General features: G+C 52.5%; 2 protein-coding genes across 2 annotated transcripts; both read right to left on the reverse strand.

Annotated features, from left to right (window-relative positions):
• Positions 1 to 7,441: 7,441 nt before the first annotated feature.
• LOC137663998 (calmodulin, striated muscle) lies at positions 7,442 to 8,139 on the reverse strand. The gene has a single exon (XM_068401715.1). The coding sequence runs from the start codon at positions 8,137 to 8,139 to the stop codon at positions 7,690 to 7,692; it is 450 nt and encodes a 149-aa protein (XP_068257816.1). The 3' UTR covers positions 7,442 to 7,689.
• Positions 8,140 to 13,800: 5,661 nt separating this feature from the next.
• On the reverse strand, positions 13,801 to 27,401 carry NET1 (neuroepithelial cell transforming 1). Its single transcript, XM_068400779.1, has 10 exons — positions 27,261 to 27,401; positions 22,786 to 22,893; positions 21,819 to 21,986; positions 20,967 to 21,029; positions 20,433 to 20,529; positions 20,234 to 20,310; positions 19,482 to 19,739; positions 19,051 to 19,221; positions 17,108 to 17,294; positions 13,801 to 15,625 (listed from the first exon to the last, which is right to left on the reverse strand). Exons 1-10 carry the CDS (start codon positions 27,351 to 27,353, stop codon positions 15,234 to 15,236), a joined length of 1,614 nt encoding a protein of 537 aa, XP_068256880.1. The 5' UTR covers positions 27,354 to 27,401; the 3' UTR covers positions 13,801 to 15,233.
• Positions 27,402 to 27,748: the final 347 nt, after the last annotated feature.

Raw genomic sequence — 27,748 nt, forward strand, 5'->3', positions numbered from 1 at the left:
AAGGGACAGTCCCCCTCTTCCCTAAGGGATGCTCTCCAGCCACCCTGCTCACTGGGTCCTTCTCCTGACTGGAGGAGCCGGTTGGGATGGGGAAAAGGTGCCTGTGGGTTTTGGGGAGGTGATTTTGGGGGGGAATTGGCACTGATTTGTGATGGGAGCGCGAAAACCTTCCAAATCTCGGGGTTTTGTTGCAGCTGCGGGTTGCGGGGAGCCTCTTCCCCCCGCGGTGCCGCTGGGCGGTGCTGCTCCCCCACCAGTACAGGCAGCAAAACCTCCCCGGGGAGGGAGAAATATTTCACCGGCTGGGTCTGCACCAGCCACATTTTCACGGGAGAAACACAAATCCTGGAAAAAAGCTTTGAAAAAAAATCTCGAAACAAGCCCGGGCGGTTTCCCGTGGGCGGATGGCAAAGGCATCGTGGGTCCCCCCGAGCCAAGACGCTCTTTTATTCCAGAAAAAACCCTTAAATCAGCAAACACGGACCCCATTTCACCTGTGTTTGGGGTTTTTTTTCCCCCTTTATCCCCTTTATCATTCAAACAGCAACAACAAATCGCCTCCAGCCGACTCAGTTCCTACCTCCAGGCTTCAATTCTCCGCGTCTCAAAAAAGCTTTTCACATTCCCCAGATCTGTCAGGAATTAAATTCCTGCTGATCTCGGCTCGGGGTGGGGTGGGGGGGTGTGTTTTTAAGGGGAAAAACAGGAATTGAGGGAAAGGTATAAACCCAGCTCGGTGTGGGGGGAGAAGGGGAGCGCGGGGCAGGTTGTGCCTCCTTGGATGGGATGAAAATAGGGCAAAAAATAGGGGCTGAAATGAGTTACTTATTTCTTTCAGCTTTGCCTGGGCTCTTTTCTTTGGCATCTCTTCTTCTGAGGGCTGATTTGGGGCTAATATGGACCAAAGTGGGAAATTAAGGTTTATTTTTTATTTTTAAGCTATAAAGAAGGGAAGGCACTGGGCTCTAAAGCTGTGGAGATGGGGCTGGCGTGGGTTATTTTATTATTTATCTCTGGGGGTGAGTTATAGAGCTACAGCACCATCCTCTTGCCTATCCCAGGGGATAAAAGAGGGAGAAGACCCCCCAAAATCTCCTCCAGCTGGGATACGGTGGGCTGCGGTTACGTGGGGCTGCCGGCACGCCGGCGAGCGTGATGGCTGAGGTCATGGCGCTATTAATTTCCCGTTAACAAGCCCCCCGACAGCTCCAGCGCTGCAGGGATGGAAAATGAAGCAGCTCCGATTGCTGTTAACCCCTGCAGGGATGCCTGAATTTTTGGGGTTGAGAGAGCCAAATCACCGTAGTGCCGGTGGTAGATGACATCACTTGAAGGTTGATGGTCACCAACTTGGCCACTCTATGGATGCTGCAGGTCCTCATCTGGCTCCTGGGGGACTCAGGGTCCCATCAGACGTTGAGGAAACCCTCCCGGTGCCTGCAAAGACCTCGTGGAATTTAATCCCTCCACAGCCAGCCGGGCTGGAGCCACATCTGCCCACCCTACGATGCTGGAAACCCGGCCATCGCTGAGGGCCTGGGGGCTGGTTGCATTTCACACTCTAAACCCCTCCAGGGCTGAGACCAAGGGCTTATTTTGGTAACTTGAACTTGGGAAACCCCTCAGCCATGGAAGGCTGGAAAGGAGCCTTGAGAAATGTGGTGGCAGGTGGGGTCTCCTGGCGTGTGTCTTTGCAAAATCCCTTGGGGCTTTACGCTGAGCCTTGGGAATGCTGAGAAAAGGAGATGGGGGGGACTGGGGAGGTGTCCCCCTCCTTGCAGGAGGTCACAGGGCATCATCTTGGCTCATCTCGAGCCCCAACAAACTACCTGGCATTGGGAGAGCATGGGGGCCTCTGTCCTTGTACCCTCCCCTGGTCACACTTGTCCCCATCTCCGGGTTGTTCTGGTCCCCTCTTCTTGTCCTGCTTGTCTCCTGCTCCCACTTATTGCCAGCCCAAAGACTTGTCCTTGTCTCCTGGTCTCATTTGTCCTTGTCTCCTGGTCTCACTTGTCTTTGTCCACTGGTCCTACTGGTCCCTTCTCCTGGTCTAACTTGTCCCCATCTCCTCATCGCACTTGTCCTTGTTCCCTGGTCCCTTCTCCTGGTCCAACTTGTCCCCATCTCCTGATCCAATTTGTTCCATCTTTTGGTTGCATTTTTCCCCTCTCCTGGTTCTTCTTGTCCCCAACTCTTAGTCCCACTGGTCCCCTCTCTTGGTCATGCTTGTCCCCAACTCCTGGTCTCATTTGTTTCCCTCTTCTGGTCCTGTTGGTCTCCTGGTACCATTTGTCCTCTCTCCTTCTACTCATCCCCATCTCCCTGTCCCACTTGGCCCCTCTCCTCGTGCCACTCCCTGCTCTCAGCAGAGGCAGTTTCGGTGCAGACCCAGCAGGATTCAGTGCAGCCTTTTGGGGCCAGAGCGTTTCCCCACTGGGAGAAGCCCAATGCAGCTCCCCAAGCCCCCAACACTCCCGTCCAGCCCCAGCAAGTGCCACCATGAGGGTACCACGATTTTGGCCCAGCTGTGAGCTGAGTCCAGGGAAACTCATGTCATGCAAAGCAGCTCAGTGCCTTGGATGCTCTTGGGCACCTGCGTTACACCCAGGGTCCCACATGGGGCAAAGGGGCTAATGCAAAAAAAAAGGGGGGTAAAACTAACTGCTCCGGTCCCAAAATCAGGCATTTTGCCCCAGAACAATTCCCCACATGGTGCCACCTTGGGCTTGGTGCTGGATCTGGCCCCATATGGGTCCATTCAGCATCATCTTTCCCTCTGTACTCGGCACTGGTGAGGCTGCACCTTGAATCCTGTGTCCAGTTCTGGGCCCCGCACTTCAAGAAAGATGTTGAGGTGTTGGAGCGAGTCCAGAGGAGGCGACCAAGCTGGGGAAGGGTCTGGAGGGTCTGACCTCCGAGGAACAGCTGAGGGAGCTGGGGGTGTTTAGCCTGGAGAAGAGGAGGCTCAGAGGTGACCTTAAGTGCAGTCTACAACTACCTGAAGGGAGGTTGTAGCGCAGTGGGAGTCGGCCTCTTCTCCTGGGCAGCCAGCGATAGGACAAGAGGACACAGCCTCAAGCTTCACCAGGGGAGGTTCAGGTTGGACATTAGGAAGCATTTCTTCTCAGCAAGGGTCATTAGCCATTGGAAGGGGCTGCCCAGGGAGGTGGTGGAGTCACCATCTCTGGAGGTGTTTAAAAAAAGCCTGGACATGGCCCTTAGTGCCATGGTCTAGTTGCCATGGTGGTGTCAGGGCAATGGTTGGACTCGATGATCCCATAGGGCTCTTCCAACCTCATTGATTCTGGGATTCTGTGATCTTGGCCATCCCTGGGCACCATGGCCCATCCTGCCCCATGCCCCGTGCCCGGTCATGGCGTGATTTGTGTTTTATTTTTTTTTCAATTTCTCCCCCATACGGTGATTTCTCCTTTCACAAATGACCTGAAAGTGGAAAATCGGTGAGAAAAGAACAATTTAAAACCAGTTAAAAAACACCTCTGAGAAATGAAACAGTTTTCCACCAAACTAAATATTGGAAAGATGTATTTGCAAAGATGTTTTGGGTTTTTTTGGGGTTTGTTTAGTTATTTATTCCCCCATACAGAACCCAACTTGCTGCAACCCACCTGAGCTCTCCTCCCCGAGCATCCCCTAACCCTTCATCCCACCAACCCCACTGCAGAAATCCTTTTTTTCCCCCACTTTTTCGCTGCAGCCGGCTGTCGAGGGGCCTCCCCTTCCCTCAGGCAGTGACATTTCCCAGGCAAGACGTCATGTTTGCTTAAGAGCAGAGTTATTGCCGGGGAGGAGGGAGGGAGCCGCGGCCGCGGGAGGCTGTGGGAGGGGGCAAAAAATGGGGAAAATTGGGGGAAAAAAATCCTGCCCTTCTTTTCAACATCCTATGGGAGGGCTCAGCTCCTTGGTCCCTCTTGGGATGTCTCAGAATTGTTTCCCCAACCTTTAATTAACGTGTTGTTGTTGAGATGTTGTTGAAATGTTATTAAAATGTCTCGTTCCGCTAAAATAAAAGGGAGTGGGGAGAATTTGTGACTGATTCAGCAGCGCTGGAGGAGAAGCATCTCTGGTTTCCCATGGTGGGTGATGCTGGGGGGGTGGTTCATGAGCTGCTTTTCTCCTAAAAAGTGTTGTTTTAGAGGAAAACTGTGTCCAGGTGAAGCAGAGGTGTGAGCAGGGAAGGGAGTGCGGTGTGGGGGTATGGTTGGGCCCCTGTTTTTGAGTGGTGCTGGAGCCCTTGGTGGCTTTTTTGTTGGAAAGTCTGGAGCAAAATGTATGGAAAGGTGGTGGAAGACTCTGCTAGTGATGGAGATGGGATCAATTGCTGCAGTCTGGATCCAGGAGATCCCCCCAACTCCCATCCCAAGAGATCCCCCACGCCCCATCCTGCAGGATCCTCTATGTCCCATTCTAGGTGATTCCCCATGTCCCATCCTAGATGAACCCCCAGGTCCCATCACAGACTATCACCCAGGTCCCACCCTAGGCAGTCCCCCATGGTCTATTCTAAGTGATCCCTCATCTGCCACCCCATGTGGTCACCCCTCAGCTCCCATCTTAGATGATGTCCCAGATCCCATCCTAGATGACCCTTTGGGTCTCATCCTTAGGGATCCCCCCAGGTCCAGTCGCAGGTGATCCTCCAAGCCCCATCCTAAGTGATCCCCAGTGTGCCATCCCAGGTGACCCCCTCCCAGGTCCCATCTCAGATGATCCCCCAGGTCTTATTCCATGGGATCTCCCAGGACTCATCTGAGATAATCCCCCAAGCCCCATCCTAGATAGTCCCCCATGTCACATCCCAGGTGACCCTCCTGCATGCCCCCTCTTAGCTGATCCCCAAGTCTTCTCAGCAAGGGTCATTAGCCATTGGAAGGGGCTGCCCAGGGAGGTGGTGGAGTCACCATCTCTGGAGGGGTTTAAGAAAAGCCTGGACATGGCACTTAGTGCCCTGGTCTAGTTGCCATGGTGGTGTCAGGACAATGGTTGGACTCGATGATCCCAGAGGGCTCTTCCAACCTCATTGATTCTGGGATTCTGTAATACCGAAGCGACTGGGTCCCTCCCATCCGTCCATCTGTCCATCTGTCCATCCCAAACCTTCAAATTAAGGGAGAAATGGGCAAATAAACTCTCTTTGTGCTGGTGCTGGTGATGATGGGGCTGCTGGGACGGTGTTTCTGGCCAGGGTCCATCTTCCCGTTAAAGACCGTCGTTGAGAAAAAAAACAGCTCAGGATTAAACGGCGTGAAAAATGCTCCGATAATTAAACAAGCCCAGAATAGAAGGAGAAAAGGTCAAGCCTAAAAATACACGGTGTGTTTTTGCGCGGAGACACGGCGTTAATAAATAATCGCGCTTTTGGGAAGGGCTAATTTTAGCGGCTCGGGTACAAAAGCCTGGTGTGACCCCTGCAGAGCTGGAGGCAGGTTGGGTGTGCGAGCGAGAGGGCAGCACGTGGTCATGTTCAACTTGGTCACCAATGAAATGGACGAAGGGACAGAGTGTACCCTCAGCCAGTTTGCTGGTGACACCAAACTGGGAGGAGTGGCCGATCCCCCAGCAGGCCGTGCTGCCATTCAGCGAGACCTGGCCAGGCTGGAGAGCTGGGGGAGAGGAACCTCATGGAGTTCAACAAAGGCAAGTGTAGGGTCCTGCACCTGGGGAGGAATAACCCCCTGCACCAGTACAGGCTGGGGGCTGATCTACTGGAGAGCAGCTCTGCAGAGAAGGACCTGGGGGTTCTGGGGGACAACAAGTTCCCCATGAGCCAACAATGTGCCCTTGTGGCCAGGAAGGCCAATGGTGTCCTGGGGTGCATTAGGAAGAGTGTGGGCAGCAGGTCGAGGAAGGTTCTCCTGTCCCTCTACACTGCCCTGGTGAGGCCACATCTGGAGTAACTGTGTGCAGTTCTGGGCCCCCCAGTTCAAGAAAGACAAGGAACTACTGGAGAGAGTCCAGCGGAGGGTACGGAGATGGTCAGAGGGCTGGAGCATCTCTCTTATGAGGAGAGGCTGAGGGAGCTGGGGCTGTTCAGCTGAAGAAGAGCAGACTGAGGGGGGATCTTATCAACACTTACAAATACCTCAGGGGTGGGTGTCACGGGGATGGGGCCAGACTCTTCTCAGTGGTGCCCAGTGACAGGACAAGGGGCAATGGGCACAAGCTGAAACATGGGAAGTTCCATCTGAATATGAGGAGGAACTTCTTTGGTGTGAGGGTGCCAGAGCCCTGGCACAGGCTGCCCAGGGAGGGTGGGGAGTCTCCTTCTCTGGAGATATTCAAATCTGCCTGGACGTGACCCTGTGCGACGTGCTCTGGGTGACCCTGCTCTGGCAGAGGGTTGGACTGGATGATCTCCAGAGGTCCCATCCAACCCTTAACCATTCTGTGAAGGCACTGGGCGCGGGGGTGGAGCGAGCGCGGGTGTGCCCAGCCCCACCACCCGGCGTGTAGGCACCCGCCCGGTATTCCCAGTGTTGGGAAAACAACTGGGATTGCCAAAGATCCCGGCCCCAGGGGTGGGCTGGAGGTGGGGGGTGAAGTCCTTGTGGTGGTTTGGACATCTCCAGAGCCACGATGTCCCCTGTGAAACAGCTCACGCCACCTCCCCGCTTGCTCGTTAGTGACTGAGCATTAATAAGCCCCATTATAATTAATTCTCTTTCAAACCCCTCTGTGTAGGGAATCACCCCAGCCCGGGGCAGGAGAGCTGCTGCAATTGGGTTTCACCCTCTTTGTGGGGAAACTGAGTCACGGGGAGCACGACGGGGTGGATTAAGGCCGGGAAAGGTGAATCCTGCTCTGCTCAACTTTGGGATGGGGATTAGGGCTGAATCCAGCTGCCAACTCTCCTCTTTGGGGAGAGAAGAGGGTCCCCAACACCCTGGGGGTGCAGACCCCAAAAGTGATGGGGATTTGGGGTGGGGATGGCCATAACCCGGGGGGCTGTGGATGGTGGGTGCCCAGCACCCATGAGGGGCATCTTTCCAGCTTGTAGGGAAAAAGGATGGGGGGGAAGAGGACGGGGGTGACAAGGGGCTTGACCCTGGCTGGGGTGCACTGAGGGTGATTTGGGGGGGGTTGTTGTTTAGCAGAGACCCCAAAGAGAAGCTGAAGGAAGCACTGGCAGCCATGGAGGGGGGGGACATTTCTTTATTGGACTCGGCGCGGTGCTGGGGGGCATGTGGTGGCCACCGGCACCTCTACAGACACGAGAGGTGCATCTTGTGGGGGGCAGCGGGGAGGGACCCCCTGTGTCCATCTGCACCCCAAGGCCCATCCTGCCAGGTGTGGTGCCTACATCCCATGTAGACACTGGCTGGTGACGCTCCAGCTGGGATAAAAGAGGATTTTTCCAGCCTGGTATGGCAGAGAGAAGGTGGTGGGGGATGGAGGGGCTGGGGGACCACCACGACCTCTGTTCCCTATGAAGAAATCAAGGCAAAATTAAAAAAAGCACCATGAATATGGATTTTTCCAACCTCTGGGAGAAGTTGCAGGGCAGGAGGTGGTTGGGATGGGGGAGATGCAAGATTTGGGGTGGCCGTTGCAATGGGTGGGGTGGACCCCCTTGATCTGGGGCTTTCCATGGACGTGGGGTTGGGCGCGGAGCCGCATCCCAGCGAGTTACCTGCAGGCTGGGGTCGGAGGTGGGCGGTGGGGGAGGCTTCACTTCTCCGTCATCATCCTCACGAACTCCTCGTAGTTGACCTGGCCGTCGTCGTTGCAGTCGGCCTCCTTGATCATCTCGTCCACCTCCTCGTCCGTCAGCTTCTCGCCCAGGTTGGTCATGACGTGCCGCAGCTCCGCCACGCTGATGTAGCCGTTGCCGTCCTTGTCGAAGACGCGGAAGGCCTCGCGGATCTCCTCCTCGCTGTCCGTGTCCCTCATCTTCCTCGCCATCAGCGAGAGGAACTCGGGGAAGTCCACGGTGCCGCTGCCGTCGGCGTCCACCTCCCCCACCATGTCCTGCAGCTCCGCTTCGGTGGGGTTTTGCCCCAGCGAGCGCATGACGGTGCCCAACTCCTTCGTGGTGATACAACCGTCTCCGTCGCGGTCGAAGAGGGAAAAAGCCTCCTTGAACTCGGCGATCTTCTCCTCCGACAGCCGCTCCGCCATGGCGCTCCCCGCTCGCGCGCCGCTCTGCCCCGGCACGTCGGAGGGGGCCTCCTCCTCCCTCCAACCTGCCTCTCCCCGGAGGAGGAGGAGGAGGAGGAGGAGGAAGGAGCTGGGGCACGCGGGAGAGGCTGAGCCATGGGGTCAGCAGGATCTCGGTTCAGCTGGACCCTGGTGGAGCAGGCAGGGGGGTGATGGAGAAGGAGGGTGACCTCCATCCCCCTTGGGCCACCCTGGCTGCTCCACCGGTGGCATTTGGCAGGGCCGGCTCCTAACGAACCCCCTAATTAAGGGATTTGCGCTGTGGCTCGCAGCAGAGCGGTGGTTTCAGGGCGAGGCCGGGCGATACTCACTATTTTTGGCTGTTTTAAGGCGATTTTGGTGGGGTTTGGAGTTGCTCAAAGACCTCCAGCCCTGCATGGGGAGTTGAGAGGGGTCCTCCCAGTCTCCCCAGCCCCAGGGCCACCATGGCGATGCTGGCAGCATGTCAGCGCTGCCGAGGGAGGGTCCCCTCGTGCAGGTCCAGGCAGAGCCCGGCTGCCCGGAGCAGATGTTCTCCGTGCTGACAGAGACCTGAGTCAGCCGTGACGCCTCTTCTGGGCTCCCCGAGAACGGCCCCATGTCCCCCCCGGGGCAGCTGACGTGGTCGTGCATCAGGTGAGCAGTGTCATGAGTCCTGCCCTGGTTAGTCAGGGGTTAACCCCGGGGCTGAGTGAGGGTTAACCATGGTGCAATGGCTGCTTTCGGTCCTACTCATCTCTTACAGCAGGGAGTCCAGCTGGGCTCAGAGGTGAAGGACCATGAGGACTATTTCTCTGTCCATCTGCCCATCCACCCTGCTGTCCATCCATCCCTCCATCCATTTATCTGTTCATCCATTCATGCATGTATCTACCCATCCACACATCCGTCCACCCAGCCATCCAACCATCCATCCATGTGTCCATCCATCCACCTAACCGCATTACCACCCATCCATCCGTGCATCCACCCACCCATCCATCTGTATGTCCATCTATCCACCTAACCACATCATCATCCATCCACCCATCCATCCCACCAACCAACCATCCACCCATCCATATGTCCATCTATCCACCTAACGACATTATCATCCACCCATCCATCCCACCAACCAACCATCCACCCATCCATATGTCCATCTATCCACCTAACAACATTATCATCCATCCATCTGTCCAACCATCCATCCATCCCACCAACCAACCATCCATCCCACCAACTAACCATTCACCCATCCATATGTCCATCTGTCCACCTAATGACATTATCATCCATCTATCCATCCAGGAGTGCATCCATCCACCCAACCACATTACCATCCATCCATCCATCTGTCCATCCATCCCACCAACCAATCATCCACCCATACATATGTCCATCTATCCATCCATCCATCCGTGCATCCATCCACCCAATCACATTACCATCCATCCAGTCATCTGTCCATCCACCCCTACATCCAGTTGCCCAACCATCCATCCAGTCCACTATCCATCCATCCATGCTTCTGTCCATCCATCCGTGCATCCCCATCACCATCCATCTACCTGTCCCTCCAACCATCCATCTCTCTTTCCTATGTGCCCATAAGAGCCAAGTGACCTTCACCAGCTGGGCCAAGGAGCTCATGGCCCAGACGATCAGGCGCAAGCAGAAGATAGTTTGACTTTCTTGGCTACAAGAAAAATGGCACCAGTTTACCCCGGTTTAACCCAGTGAGGAATCAGAGCTGTGCGACTTGGAGAGAAGGCCACAAAACAGAAACCAACCCATGGGACAACTGAGGAACACATGGGAAATGGGGTCTCCAGGTGCGACAAAGCCTGGGAGGGGATCACTGTCTCAAGGAGAACCTCATCTGGAAAAAACTCTGGGCACGTTAAATGCTGCAGTTGCCAGGAGGAATCGGCCGAGCCGGGCCAGGAACCTGTCTGACAAGAGGCCCCGCTCGCCCCGCCAGCGCGTTTCGGGGAGGGGAGGTCCTGGCAGCTCCTCTTGTGCAACGAGCTGCTCCCTAATTATCTGTCTAATTGCCTGCGCTTGCTCTTCTGCTCCAGATTTAATGAGATCGAATCAAAATTGCCATAAAAGAGCCCCGGGCAGCCAAGCAAGGAGCCAAGAGGAGGAGGAGCTGGCTCGAACCCGGCTGGGAGAAGCAACCACCAAGAGATAACTGGGTGTTTTCAAAGCCTGGGAGGATTAAGGTGTTTGTTCAAGCCATGGGGGAGTTGTTTGAGCTCCAAACTGAGGGTGGGCTGGGTGGGGCACCCTGGGTCACCTCACTAAGGACGGAGGGTTTGCTCTGTCCTGGGTGTCCCGTGGTGCTGATCAAAGCTGGAAGCTGCTAGGGGTTTTTGCTTCCCCATCGTCTCTCCATCGCCAGCACCCGCCACTTCCCCATCATCTCTCCATGATCAGCACCCATTGCCAGCACCCATCATCTCCCCATGAGCAGCACCCATCACCAGCACCCATCATCTCCCCATGAGCAGCACCCATCACCAGCACCCATCATCTCCCCATGATCAGCACCCATGTCCAGCACCCATCATCTCCCCATGATCAGCACCCATCATCTCCCCATGATCAGCACCCATGTCCAGCACCCATCATCTCCCCATGATCAGCAATCATCTGAAGCACCCATCATCACCCCATGATCAGCACCCATGTCCAGCACCCATCATCTCCCCATGAGCAGCATCCATCATCTCCCCATGATCAACACCCATCTCCAGCACCCATCATCTCCCCATGATCAGCACCCATCTCCAGCACCCATCATCTCCTCATGATCAGCACCCATGTCCAGCACCCTCCACTTCCCCATCATCTCCCCATGATCAGCACCCATCATCTCCCCATGAGCACCACCCATCACCACCACCCGTCACCTCCCCACGACCAGCGCCCATCATCTCCCCATGAGCAGCACCCATCACTTCCCCATGATCAGCACCCATCTCCAGCACCCATCATCTCCCCATTATCAGCACCCATCACCTCCCCATCACCTCTCCATCACCAGCACCCCTCACTTCCCATGTTTGCACAGTCTTTGGGGGAAGCTCAAGCCAGCCCTTGATTTTGACTTGCTTAACTGCACCCTCGTTAGCACGATAGGATAATTAACCTCATAAAACTGCCTGCTGGCCCCTAAAATCCCACGGTTTATGGCCGAGTCTGATTTAGGGCATCCGAGACGGGCCGTGGGGTAGGATGGTGGTGGTGAGGCCACCGTGGTGGGAGGCAGCGGCCGGCGTTAAAGCCCCACATCGTCCTGCTCAACCTCAGCGTCCCAAACCCGATGGTGACATCACCCAGCTGGATCATCCTGAGCTCCTAACACGAGCCCAGATGTGCGCAGATGTGCGCGGCAGCGTCTGGCTTTGCGGTCGCAGACGAGGCGGCGCTGGGGGAGGCTGATGAATTTGTGGAGAAAAAAAAGAAAGTTGGAGGCGGAGAAGGAAACTGCTCCGACAGGGAAACCTCGGCGGGGCCCCGTGCCCCAGCGTGAGCCCAGACGAGAGGATGCCACCAGGAGGGTGGGATCGGGGTGCTGGGGAGATGCTGGGGACAGGGACGTGCCCTGCTCTAACCCCGACACCAGGAAGGTCTCACCTGTACACTGGGGTGGTGGTGGCTCCTCTGGGCACGTAGCGCCCGAGCTGGGTGGATCCCCAAAGGTCAATACAGGGCCCCAGAGCTGCTTACCGAAGGCGGAGGTGCCCACGTGTCCCCTGGGCACGGACACGTTCCCTTTCCCTGGCCATGACGGGAACATTGCCATGGTCAGGGTGGCCGAGGATGGGGGGGCTCAGCAGGGCTTGGGGACATGGCGCTGGCCCAGGTCCCCCCTCTGCCCTTGGGTGTTTCACCCCACAGAATCAACCAGGTTGGAAGAGCCCTCTGGGATCATCGAGTCCAACCATTGCCCTGACACCACCATGTCAACTAGACCAGGGCACTAAGTGCCATGGCCAGGCTTTTCTTCAACACCTCCAGAGATGGTGACTCCACCACCTCCCTGGGCAGCCCCTTCCAATGGCTAATGACCCCTTCTGAGAAGAAATGCTTCCTAATGTCGAACCTGAACCTCCCCTGGCAAAGCTTGAGGCTGTGTCCTCTTGTCCTATCGCTGGTTGCCTGGGAGAAGAGGCCGACTCCCACTCCACTACAACCTCCCTTCAGGTAGTTGTAGACTGCACTAAGGTCACCTCTGAGCCTCCTCTTCTCCAGGCTAAACACCCCCAGGTCCCTCAGCCGTTCCTCGTAGGTCAGACCCTCCAGACCCTTCACCACTTGGTCGCCCTCCTCTGGACTCGCTCCAACACCTCAACATCTTTCTTGAAGTGCGTGTCCCGGGGTCCCCCCGTCTGTGGGGTGGGGGGTCTTAGCTCGGAGGTTTAGCAGCGCAGGCGAGGAGAGGGCTGGCCAGGGCTCAGCACGGGAGGAGACCAGCAAAGCCCGGCTTGTTTAGTCTAGCGAAGGCAGGGCTGAGGCGGCGGCCTGCACATTCCTCCCTTCAGGGAACCACCAGGAGTGGGGGGGAGTTTACTTTTAAAGGGAAATTAAGTTTTTGGCTAATTTGCTGTCTGTCGGCTACAGGATGACGAGATGAAGGCTCAGCCCCGGCCCGACGCGCGGGAGGACACGCAGGCTCGCTGCAGGATTTCCTCTCTGCCGAGGATGAGCCATGTCCCTGCTTTTTATGGCAAAAGGAGGCTTTTTTCCAGCTTCTCCCTGCTTGGGAAGGGCTGAGCCCCCTCCAGCTCAAAGCTCAGCTGTAAACCCCGTCCCTGCAGCCTGAGCTGTGCCTGCCCGAGGGAGCTGGCGCGGATGTCGCCTGCTCTCCCCGGGAGCTGCAGCCGTGCCCAGACGCGGCCCTACATGGTCAGGCCGCAGCTTTTGGGGAGGGCTGCGGAGACCCGAGGGTTTCATCACGCTGCTGATCAGCGGGTGCTCCCCGCGGCCCCGGGGGAAGCTGCCCTGGCAGGGGGGACTCTGCCCAGCGGGGTCCCCCTTCCGCTCAAGGCTGCTTCTGAAGGTTCTAGGAGAGGATCACAGAATCACAGGATGGTTTGGGTTGGAAGGGACCTTAAAGATCATCCAGTTCCAACCCCCCCGCCATGGGCAGGGACACCTTCCACCAGACCAGGTTGCTCCAAGCCCCATCCAACCTGGCCTTGAACACTGCCAGGGAGGGGGCAGCCACAGCTTCTCTGGGCAGCCTGGGCCAGGGTCTCACCACCCTCACAGCAAAGAATTTCTAAATATTTGCTAAACGGGGACCTTTCAGTTCTGGGGGAGGTTTCTTTTGTGGAGGAAGGAGGTTTCAGTGGCCCAGGAGGACAGGGATCTTTGCCACTGCTCCCTTTTCCCCTACAAACAAGAGTGATGCAAGCGCCGGAGCGAGTCAAGCAGCTGCGCCCTGGTGACAGCGACCGCCCGTCGCACACGAAGAGGAATTGGGACAGAAAAAGGGGTTTGAATAAAGCCACGGCTTCCTCCTGTGAGCTACAGCCCTTGGCTTGGAGAAGCGCAGGTACGCGCTTACCCGCTGCTGTCTGGCAGCACCCACCATGGCACAGGCGTGTCCCTCCCCGGCCACGACTCAGACGAGGCAGGCAAGAGGCTGTCAGGAATTTAATTGTACTTGGCATCGGAAACTGTACAACACATTTACAGAGAACCACCCGTCTGTGTCTATGTACACCCTCTGCCCGTTCCCAACATCACCGGCCATGACCCCCAACGCGCGAGTTACGGCTCCTCGAGCGCGGATTTCGGGTGACGCCCGAGGAGGGACATCGTGGGATCCTGCCCTCGCCCCACCACCACCAGTCAAACGACAGGAAGGACCTGGTGGCTTTGCTCAAAGCTGTCACCACGTTGCTCCCTACAACGCTTTGCAGCGCAGTTCCCAAGCTGGCTTCTCGCACACGCATCTTTGGACCACTACAACACGGCGGTGCCGTTATGAGTATCTACAACCACCCTCTCCTCTGTCCTTACACCTCATCAGCTTCAAACGCTTCCTCCTCTCTACCTTTCTACCACATGCAATAACCCCTTGGTTGCCTCCAGTCCTGCCTCCCCGGGGGAAGGCATTTCATTTCCAAAAGGCAACAAGAAAAATCTACCTTCACGCCCTGCTACTCCCCTCTAGGTGCTGCTCCTCCCTCCCCAAACCCTTTGCAACGTGCCTAAAACCTCCCTAAACCCCGCTAGCAACGCAGTTCTCTTTCAGTAGCTCAGGGCACACACAAGCCTCAACGTTTAGGGGGTACGTCGAGAGTCTCCCCCCAGCCATGATGGCTCGGGCTGCGCCTCAGCAAGAAGGATCAAGTTACTTGAAAGGAAATGCCAAGTTTGAACAGCAACAAAATATAAAAGTAAAAAAAAAAAAAGAAAACCAAAAAAAAAAAACCCCCAAACTTGAAACAAAACAACTAATAAAAAAACAATTAAATATCTGGCAGGTTATAAGAGTGAAAATGAGGAATGTACAAAGGACACACGAAGATGAAAGATTCCAGTAGGTAAATTGAGAACCTGTTGAACTTGGGGTCTGTTGGTTTGGTTTTTTTCCTCCTTTTTTAACATGAAAAGCCGCATCGATTGCGAGAATCACACACTGCAAAATGTGCAAGAAGAAAATGTGAATTTGGGTTTTGAGTCTGATTTAAAAGGACTCTTGTGCTGTTATTCCAAACCCCCTGGTGCTGCCAGGCTCGCAGCGATGGCCCTGGCTCCCACTTGACTATTCTCCAGCCTCAAAACAGCGTGGAAACCTTTCAGAAACCACCACGTGCTCTTCAAAGCTGCCACGAGCAGTCAAGAGCACGAGGGTTTCTGAATCATGGCGTTAAACCCAGGTTCATGCGTGTAAAACCAGACTCCAGTTCAACAGTGTTAACTGTATACCAGTAGCTGCCATTACAACATAAAAAAAAAAACAAACCCCACAAAAAATATTCTGTTCAGCAGAGTGAATCCCATCATGCTCACAAGAAAAATGTACACGTTATTTATAAATAAACAGTCCTGCACCAGGGTGGTGCTGGGCTCCTTTACACCAACGTTTCTTTCCGCTTGCCGCTCAGCTGCTTCTCCCTCGTTTTTCTGTGCCCCGAGGGTGTTCTGTGGGTTTTCAGACCTTTGGCTTCCTCCGAGTCCAGGATGGAGCCACACTCGGCCGTGCTTTCGTCCAGCTCCATCTCGGTGACACCAGACTGCCTCTTCTGGGCTGGGATGTTGGGGGCCGAGGGGTTGTTCTCCTCCGCCTCCTCGCTCAGCTCCGGCAGCTCCTGCAGCTCCGCCGCGGCAGGAGTGCGCTGGAAGGGAGCGATGGCCGTTCGGATGCAGTTGACCCATTGCTGCTTGTGGAAGACGTCGTTGGCCTGCAGCGTGTGGGACTGGCCCGGGGAGGGATCTTGGAAACGGACTCGGAAGATATTTTTAGCTGAAGATAAACAGAGGAAAAAGCAGATCAGTTCCTAGCTCAATATTTAGAGATTCCATTGCTACACAAGCGACCTGGACTGCCCTGTTCTGCCTTAGTGGAAGCGTTCAAAACCCCACCAAAAAAACAGGCCAAGCCCCACAACCCAGCAGAGACACGTTGAAATAGATGTTTTCTACTCTGAGCACCACAGAATCACAGAATCGACCAGGTTGGAAGAGACCTCAGGGATCATCGAGTCCAACCGTTGCCCTGACACCACCATGTCAACGAGACCAGGGCACTAAGGGCCATGTCCAGGCTTTTCTTAAACCCCTCCAGAGATGGTGACTCCACCACCTCCCTGGGCAGCCCCTTCCAATGGCTAATGACCCTTTCTGAAAAGAAATGCTTCCTAATGTCCAACCTGACCCTCCCCTGGCGAAGCTTGAGGCTGTGTCCTCTTGTCCTATCACTAGTTGCCCGGGAGAAGAGGCCAACTCCCACTCCACTACAACCTCCCTTCAGGTAGTTGTAGACTGCACCAGCTGCAAAGCACCACACAGATGTTCATGGTCACCAAATAGAAAATGGCAAAGCCCAGCAGCGACAAGGGGCAACGGGCACAAGCTGAAACATGGGAAGTTCCATCTGAACACGAGGAGGAACTTCTTTACTGTGAGGGTGCCAGAGCCCTGGCACAGGCTGCCCAGGGAGGGTGGGAGTCTCCTTCTCTGGAGATATTCAAACCCGCCTGGACATGACCCTGTGCGACGTGCTCTGTGTGACCCTGCTTTGGCAGGGATTGGACTAGACGATCTCCAGAGGGCCCTTCCAACCCTTAACCATTCTGTGACAGTCTAAAGGTAGATCTCAACATCTACTTGTCCAGTTCTGGGCCTCGCACTTCAAGAAAGATGTTGAGGTGTTGGAGTGAGTCCAGAGGAGGGCGACCAAGCTGGGGAAGGGTCTGGAGGGTCTGACATATGAGGAACGGCTGAGGGAGCTGGGGGTGTTTAGCCTGGAGAAGAGGAGGCTCAAAGGTGACCTTAGTGCAGTCTACAACTACCTGAAGGGAGGTTGTAGTGGGGTGGGAGTCGGCCTCTTCTCCCAGGCAACCAGTGCTAGGACAAGAGGACATAGCCTCAAGCTTGGCCAGGGGAGGTTCAGGTTGGACATTAGGAAGCATTTCTTCTCAGCAAGGGTCATTAGCCATTGGAAGGGGCTGCCCAGGGAGGTGGTGGAGTCACCATCTCTGGATGTGTTTAAGAAAAGACTGGACGTGGCACTTAGTGCCATGGTCTAGTTGCCATGGTGGTGTCAGGGCAATGGTTGGACTCGATGATCCCAGAGGGCTCTTCCAACCTGGTTGATTCTGTGATTCTGTAACGCATAGCGGGTGTCTGCTGTTCTGAAGGAACCTCACTCCATGGGGATCTACACCCAGGTTTAACCTCTCCTCACCAACACATTCCCATGCAGATGAACTGGTTTGGTCCGTACCTTTATCGGAATTGCCAAAAGCTCCTCGGAAGGACCCTCCCATTTTCACATCGCCATCCTGCAGGTCTTCCAGGAGCAGCTCCTGGACGGGAATGGGCTGCCTGTACACTTGGTAGGCCTGACGCTCATTGCGAGTGACCGGCCGGGTCAAAACCAGGATGTCTTGGAAGAGGAAGACGTAGAGTTTCTGAAAGGGAAAAAGACGTTTGAATATGAGCAAAGCTTTGTAATCTGTATTCAAAGCCGTCACACGTCCTCTGGGATTCAAGGCCACGTTATCTGAAGTTTCACCCACATAAACTTTCTGACAGTTTCCTGTTACAGCAATGTAGGGCCCTGGCAGGGGTGGCACAGACCAGACTTACGTCATAGAACCACAGAATCGTTTTGGTTGGAAAGGACCTTTAAGATCATCGAGTCCAACCGTTAACCCAGCACTGCCAAGGCCACCACTAACCCATGTCCCTCAGCACCACATCTACATGGCTTTTAAATCCCTCCAGGAATGGGGACTCCACCACCGCCCTGGGCAGCCTGTGCCAGTGCTTGACAACCCTTTTGGTGAAAAAATTGTCCCTGATCTCCAATCTAAACCTCCCCTGGTGCAACTTGAGGCCGTTTCCTCTCATCCTATCACTTGTTACCTGGGAGAAGAGACTGACCCCCCCTCGCTACACCCTCCTTTCAGGCAGTTGTAGAGAGCGAGAAGGTCTCCCCTCAGCCTCCTTTTCTCCAGGCTAAACACCCCCAGGTCCCTCAGCTGCTCCTCATCACACTTGTGCTCCAGACCCTTGACCACCTTCGTTGCCCTTCTCTGGACTCGCTCCAGCACCTCAAGGTCTTTCTTGTCGTGAGGGGCCCAAAACTGCACCCAGGATTCGAGGTGCGGCCTCACCAGTGCCGAGTCCAGGGGGACGATCCCTGCTCTAGTCCTGCTGGCCACACTAGTGCTGATACAAGCCAGGATGCTGGTGGCCTTCTTGGCCATCTGGGCACACTGCTGGCTCATATTCAGCTGCCATCGACCAACACCCCCAGGTCCTTTTCCACCAGGCACTTTCCAGCCACTCTTCCCCCAGCCTGTAGCGGTGCGTGGGGTTGTTGTGCTCCAAGGGCAGGACCCGACACTTGTTCTTGCAGACCCTCATACAGTGGCCTTGGCCCATCGATCCAGCCTGTCCAGACCCCTCTGCAGAGCCTTCCTGCCCTCCAGCAGATCAACACTCCCGCCCAACTTGGTGTCATCTGCGAATTCAACGGGTTTATTATTTTAACGACCCTTAAGAAGTGAATTATGATTTACAGATGCCAAGCACAGGATGACTAGAAGCAGAAAACACGTCACGTATCCAGAAGTGTAATGGCCAAATTAAACAAAAATAAACCCCAATCAACAAAAAAAGAAAACAGAAAAAGATTTGATGTTTAAAACAAGGTTACTCCTGCGAGCCAGAACAAAAGGCAGCAAACCCTCAAGCCCAGCAGGGTCTTTCAGCGCTGCTGCAGTGGGAGATAAAACTTCTGGCAGTTCAGCTCAAAGCCAAACAGGCTTTTGCAGGAACACTTTTGTTTGGGAGAGCTGTGCGCCAGCGCTCAGAATGGGGAATGTCAGAGCACCTGAAAGTAAACAGCCGGCAGGAAATCCCTTGTGATGGAGTGCTTGGGCACAGAGCACCCTCGCTATGGTAATTCTGTGCTAATTATTTTCCAGCATCTGAAGGCCAATTGTAAAGCTGTCAGCAGGAAACTTTCCCTTACACCCTGAAATGCAGGCTGCCATCAGGTGCTTTCTCTTCTGCTTTTTATATTTAGCTAATTGTCTAAACTAACCCTAAGGATGGAAGGGCTCCAGGGTCCTTCTATGACAGACAAACAGTTTTAACTACCTCTGAGGGAAGGTTTTCAAACTTGAGAATTAATTACCAGGAACACGAGGGACTTACATGTCCGTTTTTATTCTTCAGCTCCCCGTGGCACAGCAAAGCTTTGCTGCCTTCAATCCTTGGGTCCTTCTGCTTCTCATCCAGGTATTCCAGCTTGTCGATGTAATACTGGCACTCTGACTCCCCCTTCTTCAGGTTGATGTCAGAGAGGACTCCTTGGATTATAGATATCTATAAACCAAAACATTTACAAGCAATTTAATAGTGACCTCTGCTTGTACCTCTTCCCTTTAAGTGCTGTTTAAGAATTCCGGATGATGGAATCCATGTGGACTGATCTCTCACTTGCTTTCACAAAGGGTTGCAGTCCCAGATTTGTGTCCACCGAGAAAACCACCCCATGAAATCGCTGAGGCTTTAAGAAAGCTTTCTGGAGCTCCAGAATGACATGCTTATGTCAGAACAACAATGATGAAATCGCTGTTACTTACGGCTTCTTCCAGAATCTGGATATCGGGATGGTCTTTGGGAGTGTGCCTCAGGATCTCTTTTAGGAGCAGCGGGTATTTGACCAGCCGGCTTCGAGGAATGTCCAAGAAGCTCCAAAGGTCCAGCTTGCGGCTGAAAGGAGACTCAAGGCAACGCTGAAGGAAGTCTTGAACTCTCCGGTCCTGCTTCTTCTGATCCAGAAGTGCTTTGGCTGCCAGCTGATTGCTACAGTAACCTTTGTAGGCATGGAGGCGTGGTAACTGCAGGAGAACAGAACAATGTTCAGGAGTCAAATGCCGTGTAGGAAAAGCAAATCACATTAACATGTCAAACTCGGGGAGCTCTCCTTTCCTCGCTGTGATACTTGACCCAATAAAATGTTAACAGACTACCTTGTACATGTAGCCAGCCTTTTGTGAGGAGAACAAGGGCATCCTGCGTGCAACGCCTTTGAAGTTCAGATGTTTGAGATTAACAGCGATAACACTATTGAAATCACATCAGGGACAAACAGGCCAGAAGATAGAGACATTTCAAACATAAATCAGCAAGTAATTGCAGTCTCACTAGTGCAAGTCTCCAGGGTGAGATCGTGGCCCGTTACGGCTGACAGAGTCCCATTGTTTTCAGTGTAGCCAGGATTTCCGTTTCAACCTTTCGCTCAAGGCCACAAAAGCCCACAGCTTCTCGGCTTCTAGCTTTAAATGTTCTTTAAGTGAGTTTTTAGCCTGCTGTCTCTAAGTTATGTACTCACCCACTTCACGAGAATGGGCCCAATCTGCTCCACTGTTCCATCTGGTTTTGTTGCTTCTCCTAAACTTGCCAACAAGTCTGGAATTGAAACACAAAAATAGAAATTGCAACACTGCCCCAGTAAACTGTTCTAACATGAGAAAGCACAGAGTTTAACTCTGAGTCAGCACGTTATGTGAAAATGATCCACTTGCTCTTACCTTCATGCAGAGGAATATAAGAATCCAAGTCCCCAAATATGTGGGTGAGTTCCTCCTCAGACATGATAGAGAGTTTCAGCATGGGATCATGATAGGCCTGTCAAAGAATGTCAGGATTAAAATACATTTAAACCTCCCAAGCCCAAAAGCTGACAATTTAAATATGAGGGGACATATCACGTGCAGGACAGATATGAAATGAAGAAGTGGTAACACTGATTTGATTGCTAAAAGATTCACCTCTGTGTGGAGGTATCAAGGCCTTCAAATGAAAAGGACTTTCCTGTCTGAACTGTTCTCATCTGAGAGAGGGATTCCCCCATGAGCTCTGTAGGACTGCAAAGCACAATCCTTTTTTTGGCTGGGTTTGTTGCAATCCAACCAGTACCGTAGGACTGCAAATGTCAACTTCCCAGGCCAGTTTCAAACTGTGGATTCTGGGCCTGACAAAGCTGATATATGTGATGTTTGCAAAGAAACTTCATTATTATCTGCAATATGATTACTGACTGCAGCAAAAAAAACCCCACTCACCTTTCTGGCAAGCTTCAGGTCTTCGATTAGGTCTTGCTCTCCCCTGGACATTTCATATATTGCCTGTGAGGAAGAGGATAAAACATGGAGAGTCATTTTTAACCCCAGTCTTCCTCTGAAAGAGCCTTTCAGCTCCCATAATGTACATCCTGTCTCTGGAGCCTGAATAGGTGGTGTTGCCATCTGAATCACTGGATGCCACCTGGGCATGACAACCTCGAGTAAATCTGCCGGCTTTCCCAGCTCCGAGAAAGCGACATTACTTACAACTGTGTGAAAGCTCCGACGCTCACGCACAAGCCAAATTAAATATTAGCGCCTTTTAAATCACTGCTTTGACACAGGCAAGTACGAAAAAAACACAAAACCCAGAAAACCACAGAGGTCAAATCCCAGGCGTCTTTAGTCAGCTTCTGTGTTGTCATTGGAAGATTTGTCTAAGAACTACAAGAAAAAAGGCAAGCCAAGGCCTTGCTATTTGGCTTTCAACCAATTGTCAAGAGCTTTAAGAGAAAGACAGCTGGCTTCACAAGGAACCCGACTTTGGGTCTGCTGCAAAGCAACCAGCATGGCTGGGTCTTGAATTTCAGAAATGCTGAGCACCCCCATGGAACGAGTTTGGCATCTCTGAAGGGTCAAACTGTGGAGACAAACTCCCTAGTGACTCGAGAGAGAGAAGCCTACCTTTTCCCATGCCTAATACAGAAATAAATCTAGCGGCTTAGAAATAAAGGTGCACATCAAGATACAGTCGCCCACAGATGCTTCATTACTCCTTTACTTGCCAAGGAAACAGCCCAAGCCAAGGCCTTGGCTGCTCTTCCCAGTCCTGCTGGTTAACGGACAGCCTACCTCCTGGCGCTTGATTTCTTTGGTGCTCAGGGACTCTTTCATGTTGACGTCTAACATCTCAGACCAAAGCACGCTGTTTCTTCTTTTAGGAGGAGTAGGAGCAGCAGATCTGCTACATGACTTCTGGGCACAGCCAGGAGATTTGCTGTCACTGCGAAGGGCAAATGACTACAGGGATTAAAAAAAAATAAAGAAAAAATTAAAAAAAATGTGGAGCCAACATTTCAGAAGTACAGAAGTATTACAGTGTATCCATACCCCTCCCAATCCTTCATCCTCCTCTGTTGTACAGGGCAGGAAAACACACCCAGACACTTTTCCTCAGATAAAGGAACACTTTAATCAAGCTGCTGAGAGAGCCCCGAGCACCGGGGCAGAGACTGGCAAGCTTTTCCATGCGCCTCTCCCCGCACTGATCCAGCGGCAGCACTTGGGAGGAGGAGGGGCTGCTAAAGCTTGGGTCTATTTCCAAGGTTTGAGGAAGTAAATAAACTAGGATCATAATTCTACCTATAACGGGGCTAATCAGGAGCCACTTGAACTTTGCTCTCGTGATTTGCAATGCTACAGACTACAGCAGACACAGAAGCGCTCTTATCTGCACGCGTGGGGTATAGTGTTCCTCAGACAACACTTCTCTAACATCACTGAACAGCAAGGTCAGTTCACATTTAGGCACGTGCTCCAATACACATATCTCAAGTACTAGAACGGTTTATCAACTAATTCTCCCTATCTGAATCAGTTTATTTTTTTTTTTTACTGCTTAAACCCTCAATAACCTGGTTATCTAGCAAGCTACCTCTGAACTCTTCTTCATCCCCAAGTCCCAAGCAAACTTTCTGTCCTTGCACGAATCATACAGGAGATTTTCAAGAGATGCCTTGAAATCCCAGTGCCTGCTTTACCCCCATACAGCCAGAACCATCCCCGTGCTTCTGGACTTCTAGGACTAGAAGCTTTTTACCTGTATTGTCTGTCCAAAGCGCCGAACAGCACCATTTCTGACAGGAGAGATCAAGTTCGCGAGGGACGTGACCCGTGATAAAGGCCGAACCCGCTTATTGCTCGGCTCCTGTAAATAAAGCAGAGAACAAATCGTACTGGCTGTGACTCCCACTTCCATTTCTCCAGCGGCCCAGGCAGGTTTAATAAGCAGGAACCCACTTAAGGAGTGGGAAACACGGCAAAGAGAGCGTTCTGAAGTAGCAATTCGTCTTAAAAGGAAAGCAGAGGCTGTAAATATTTGTCTGAACTTTAAGGCTGCAATTAAACTGTGGAGGCTTTGCCCATGTAAAAGCAGCAAGACAACCTACATGTCAGTCAGGATTCAAAATAGGGCTCGAACAGGGACCGTTATGGTTTGAACATAAATAGACTGAAGCATTCTCCTCTGTAAGGCAAGAGACTGTCAGCTAAAGATGGAGCTGTGAGCTGCTTCGCCATTTTATTATGTTTTCATTTGTAGAAAGAATGTGTTTTTCCATTTTAATTTTATTTTGGAGAGAAAAGTAGCAGTCGGAGCCCAGGAGAGCCTCAGCAGCTATTCTAACAAATAGCCAGTGACCACATGCTGAACATTCCTGCGAGGGACACACACACACGAAGTGGATGAAGTTTAAAACCTTCAGTTTACAAAGCTTCCTCCCCCTTCTGCTTCCCTTCTGCCCTTCACAAGTCATCATAATTTTTCTTATACGTTGTTTAGATTTGAAAGATAGAGCTTCTGCTTTTCTACACCACTAATCCCCGCCGGGAGCGCGGAGCGTTTTCGATTCTGGGCTGACCGAAACGCTGCCAAGAAAGAGGAAACGCCCCATGGAAACCTCCTGCTGCTTAAGCTCAGATCAGTTTTTAAAATCATGCTGGCAACCCAACGTCTCTTACATCAAAAATATGGTGTTGTAAGGACTGCACGGGAAAGGTGTGCGCAATGGGACGCCAGAGGAGATGGGCTCGGAGCTTAAGTCTAGATGAGGTGCCCTGGTGCTCTTAAACATCTGGCAGATGGTTAGACGTGACTCATCATCACAAGGAAGCTCCTTAGCCTGAAGTTCAGATGAGTTGATGGAAGCAGCCTCTTTTTTGAGTTGATCTCAGCAGAAATTTTACCAAACCTTTATTAGGCATTTTTGTTTCATTACAGTCGAGTCTCTCCTCTTACATTTCAAAAGGCTAAAAGGCAAAGACTGCTCAGGACAAGCTCTCCGCTGTCTCTGTTTCCAGTCTGAGATCACAAGATAAGGTGCCCAAACCCTTCGCTTCTGTGTAGCAACAGAAATGACAAATGCTGAAAACAAAGAAGGGGAATAGGAACACACAGAGCTGGATTCCAGTCATGAGACTGAAGAAGCATAAAAGCTATGTATGTAAGATCTGATTTCAGCAACATGACCCGAGGAGTGGCCCGTCTGTCTGCCTACACGCAGCGTTAAGCAACAGAGGAGGTTAGCTCACGCTGAACTAAGCCTTCAAAGTTGCAGGGGTGGGGGGAAACATGAAAAGAAACAATTTATGAGTGATGCAGAACAGAAAGACCTCTTGGCACAGCATAAAGCCTGTTCAAAGCTGTGCTTGAAATGTTTGGGTAATGCCAGAACTAAGAGGGTACTCTAGAAATGGGGAAAAGCTGTAAGAGAGCACCCTCAAGCCTGGGACCTCGACCCTCAGCTGGGTTTAGGTACGCCAACGATGAGCCACTGCACTCAAAACAGAGTCAGACAGGAAAAAGATTATGCAGAAGGCTGGAAATTTAGGCTGAGCTCAAAAGAGGACAAGGGAACTTTAATTAATTACAGACGTTTCTGAGTGGAGGAAAAGGATGGGTAATTTACTTCTAGAAAACCATGTATCAGCGTACTAGAATAAAGAGACAGAAGCCAAGAGAAGCTTAAGAAACTACAGGAATGTAAGCAGAAAATATACAGACATAAGCCACACACAGCTCTGTCAAGGCCAGCGATATAAATAGCATAGAAAAGAAAAACGTGACACTGAAAATTAATAGCAAGAAACCTCAGGGCTTTAGGACTCTTGTAGCATCTTTCACAGCTCGCTGTTGAAGGGTCAACCCTGCAGCCTCTCCAGAGAGGAGATACAACGACACGCTCTCTGCGCCGAGGGACATGTGCGAATGCCTTCCCAGCACATCTGTGCTGGGCTGAAGCGACACATGCATGGGCACAAGGTCTGGCAGAAGGCATTCCTGCCTCTGCGTTCGGGACAGGCGGCACAAGGGGCTCCCTGTTCGAAGGGGATTATAAATCGCCACTTTTCAGAACACGATACACACCGAGACTCAAGAGGGAGCACGGCTGGAGCCCTCCTCTGCTCTGCAGACGGAGGAATTTTGCACAGATCGGCACGACCGGAGCCTTTTCTGTCCATGCTCCCCAGAAAACCTTCTGTACGCCATAAATTCAGCGTAGCAAAAGGCCATTTCCCCTCTCTTAAAGAGAAACAAATCCCACTTTCTGTCCTGCGAGTGCTATCAGACATGAATGGCTCGACTGCCAAAAAATTGCATCTGCTTCTTCTCCTTCCAACTATATCATTTGATCCAAGGCAAGGAGGGAGAAAAAAAAACCTCTCCTTAGAAACTTCACCTTCTCTGAGATCTGTATTTCAGCTTGGGGTCATGTACTCCGCTTACAGTCAAACCCAGCCACGGTGTAAGCTGAGACTCAGCACAGTTCATACTACAGATAACTTTGGCTCAGTATTTTTTTAGTCCTGTACTTGCAAACAATGATTAGCCTGTCTCCACGCTGTCTTACTTACAGAAGCCCAGATTAGAAGGAAGTCTGTGAAGCTTTTGTAGCAAGCTAGTAGTGTTCAGCATTACAGCACTGACAGATAATTAAAACCCCAGCGAATACAACAGCACTTCTGCTTCCATTCAGAATTGTTTTTTTCTAGGGGACTCTTCATTAAAAATCAATATAAATATATTATAAACATACACACAAAAGCAAAATTTGTGCCTCAGCTGGCAGACAAGACTTCGCATTAGTGGAATTTCTTCAAGCCCTTCTAAGCGCAGTTTAACTCTTCACATTGTTACAGGATTGTACCTTGCTGCTTGAAAGAAAACCAGGCTCTACTTTTGAGCAACAAACACCTTCCTCTAGCAGCACCCACGCCGACAACCTTTCCCCCACGCTAGGTAATAATTAGCAGTTTTTACAAGGATCACTAGTTACTAGAGTGCAATGTCCTATGTGCCAGTCCCAGGCCGATGCGTACAAACACGGTGACAAACCCAACAACCACGCAGAGCAAAACTTTTCCTATTAAGCCAAATATGCAAAAAGGGATTTTAGTCACCAGCTCGAATAATTCCTGCCAGAAATCATCACCACCTGACTATCCTATTTTCAGATTCACGTGCAAGGAGCTTGCTGAATCTCAAGCTCTCTTCTGAAAACGACTCAAACTGAACAACTGGGCTCTGGCTTGGCACGACGGGACGGAGATTACCACCCTCACTCTTAAATTCAACAGGCTCTGTGCAACCAAGAGGGAAATCTACCCTTGCACTCAGCTGATAACTTCAGTGGCTCTTGATAGCAACTCAGTACCAGGCACTGATAAGTAATGACTCCTAAGTCAACACTCCTAAGCCCAGACCCAAAGTTTAACATCAGATACCCAGCGTGCTGCTTATACCCTACAGAAAATACAGGTTTGAAGAATTAGAGGCGATTTACTCTCCTTTAAGAGATCTGGTTTCTGTTATTTCTCTCCCAGCATCTGGTTTCCCTTTTGCACGATGAGATTGCCCAAGTTTGGCTGTTTTAAAGGCAGGATTTTAAGAGGCTGGCGACTCAGACCGGAGCCCTCAAAGCCCCAGAGCTGTCTGGAGCTGCCTTTTTTTCTGTCCCACCTCACCTCATGGCTAATCTCGGCAATAAAACCCTACCCAGGGCAGCCGGTCCCTACCTGGCTGCTGAACTTTTGCCTCCTCTGCGAGCACCTACCAGGAATGCAATTATTCTCAATGCAATTATTCTCATCTACATAACAACACATGATACAAATAACAATACTTCAAATAAAAAACAAAACACCCCTCAGAAACCTAACCGACCACTATGATTTTTTTTTGGGGGGGTTTATGCAGCAAACAAACGCCCTAATTAGGAAAAATCCTGTCAGTGGAAAGAGCGTGCAGAGCAACAGGGTTTTTTTTAATGAAAACCCCACTGGGAAGAGCTCAGGTGAGGCGCTGAGCTCGGTTTCGGCTCCCTGGTTCCAGTCCTCCAGGGGCTATAAACTTGTTTTTTAAAATATATATTTTTTACATCGCTGCCTGCACCTCACTGCAGGGCCAGCTCTCGCACCCGGCTCGTTGCCTCCCCTCAGACACGGAGAGTGAGGGGGGGTCCCAAACCCACCGCTTTCCCCTCAAAAAAACCCCCTTTTCCACCCACTCCTCCTCACCTCCTGCTCCCTGAAGGACTGGTTCTGCGCGTCGATCACCCGGATAGTCCTTTTGATGGGCAGCAGCCCCCCGAGCTCGTCGTGAGCCACCATGGCCGCCCGCAGCGGCCGCCCCCTCCCGCCGCCGCCGCCTCAGCCCGGGCTCATCCCCGCTCTGCGCCCGCCGCCGCGCCGCGCCCCAACCTCACCGCCGGGGGCGGGGCCAGCGCTGACCACGCCCCCTCCAGCGCGAAGCCACGCCCACTGCCCGATAGCCCCGCCCCCCGCCCCAGAGCCCAGGGGGGCCAGGACACTCCGGGCCCCTTGCCCAGCCCTTATTTCCTCCTAAACTCCCCCAAAAATGGGACCTCTGAGAGGCTCTGCTTCAAGGCAGGGCAACAGGGGCACCCACGGAGGGTCAAGGGGACTATTCCATCCCACCCCACAAGGGAGAGCGGTTTGAAAAGCGCAGGGCTTTGGCTATTTGCGCTGAAAAGAGACAAAGCCAA

The sequence above is a fragment of the Nyctibius grandis genome, chromosome 5 (genome assembly GCF_013368605.1).
Source record: "Nyctibius grandis isolate bNycGra1 chromosome 5, bNycGra1.pri, whole genome shotgun sequence".
Classification (NCBI taxonomy): Eukaryota; Metazoa; Chordata; class Aves; order Nyctibiiformes; family Nyctibiidae; genus Nyctibius; species Nyctibius grandis.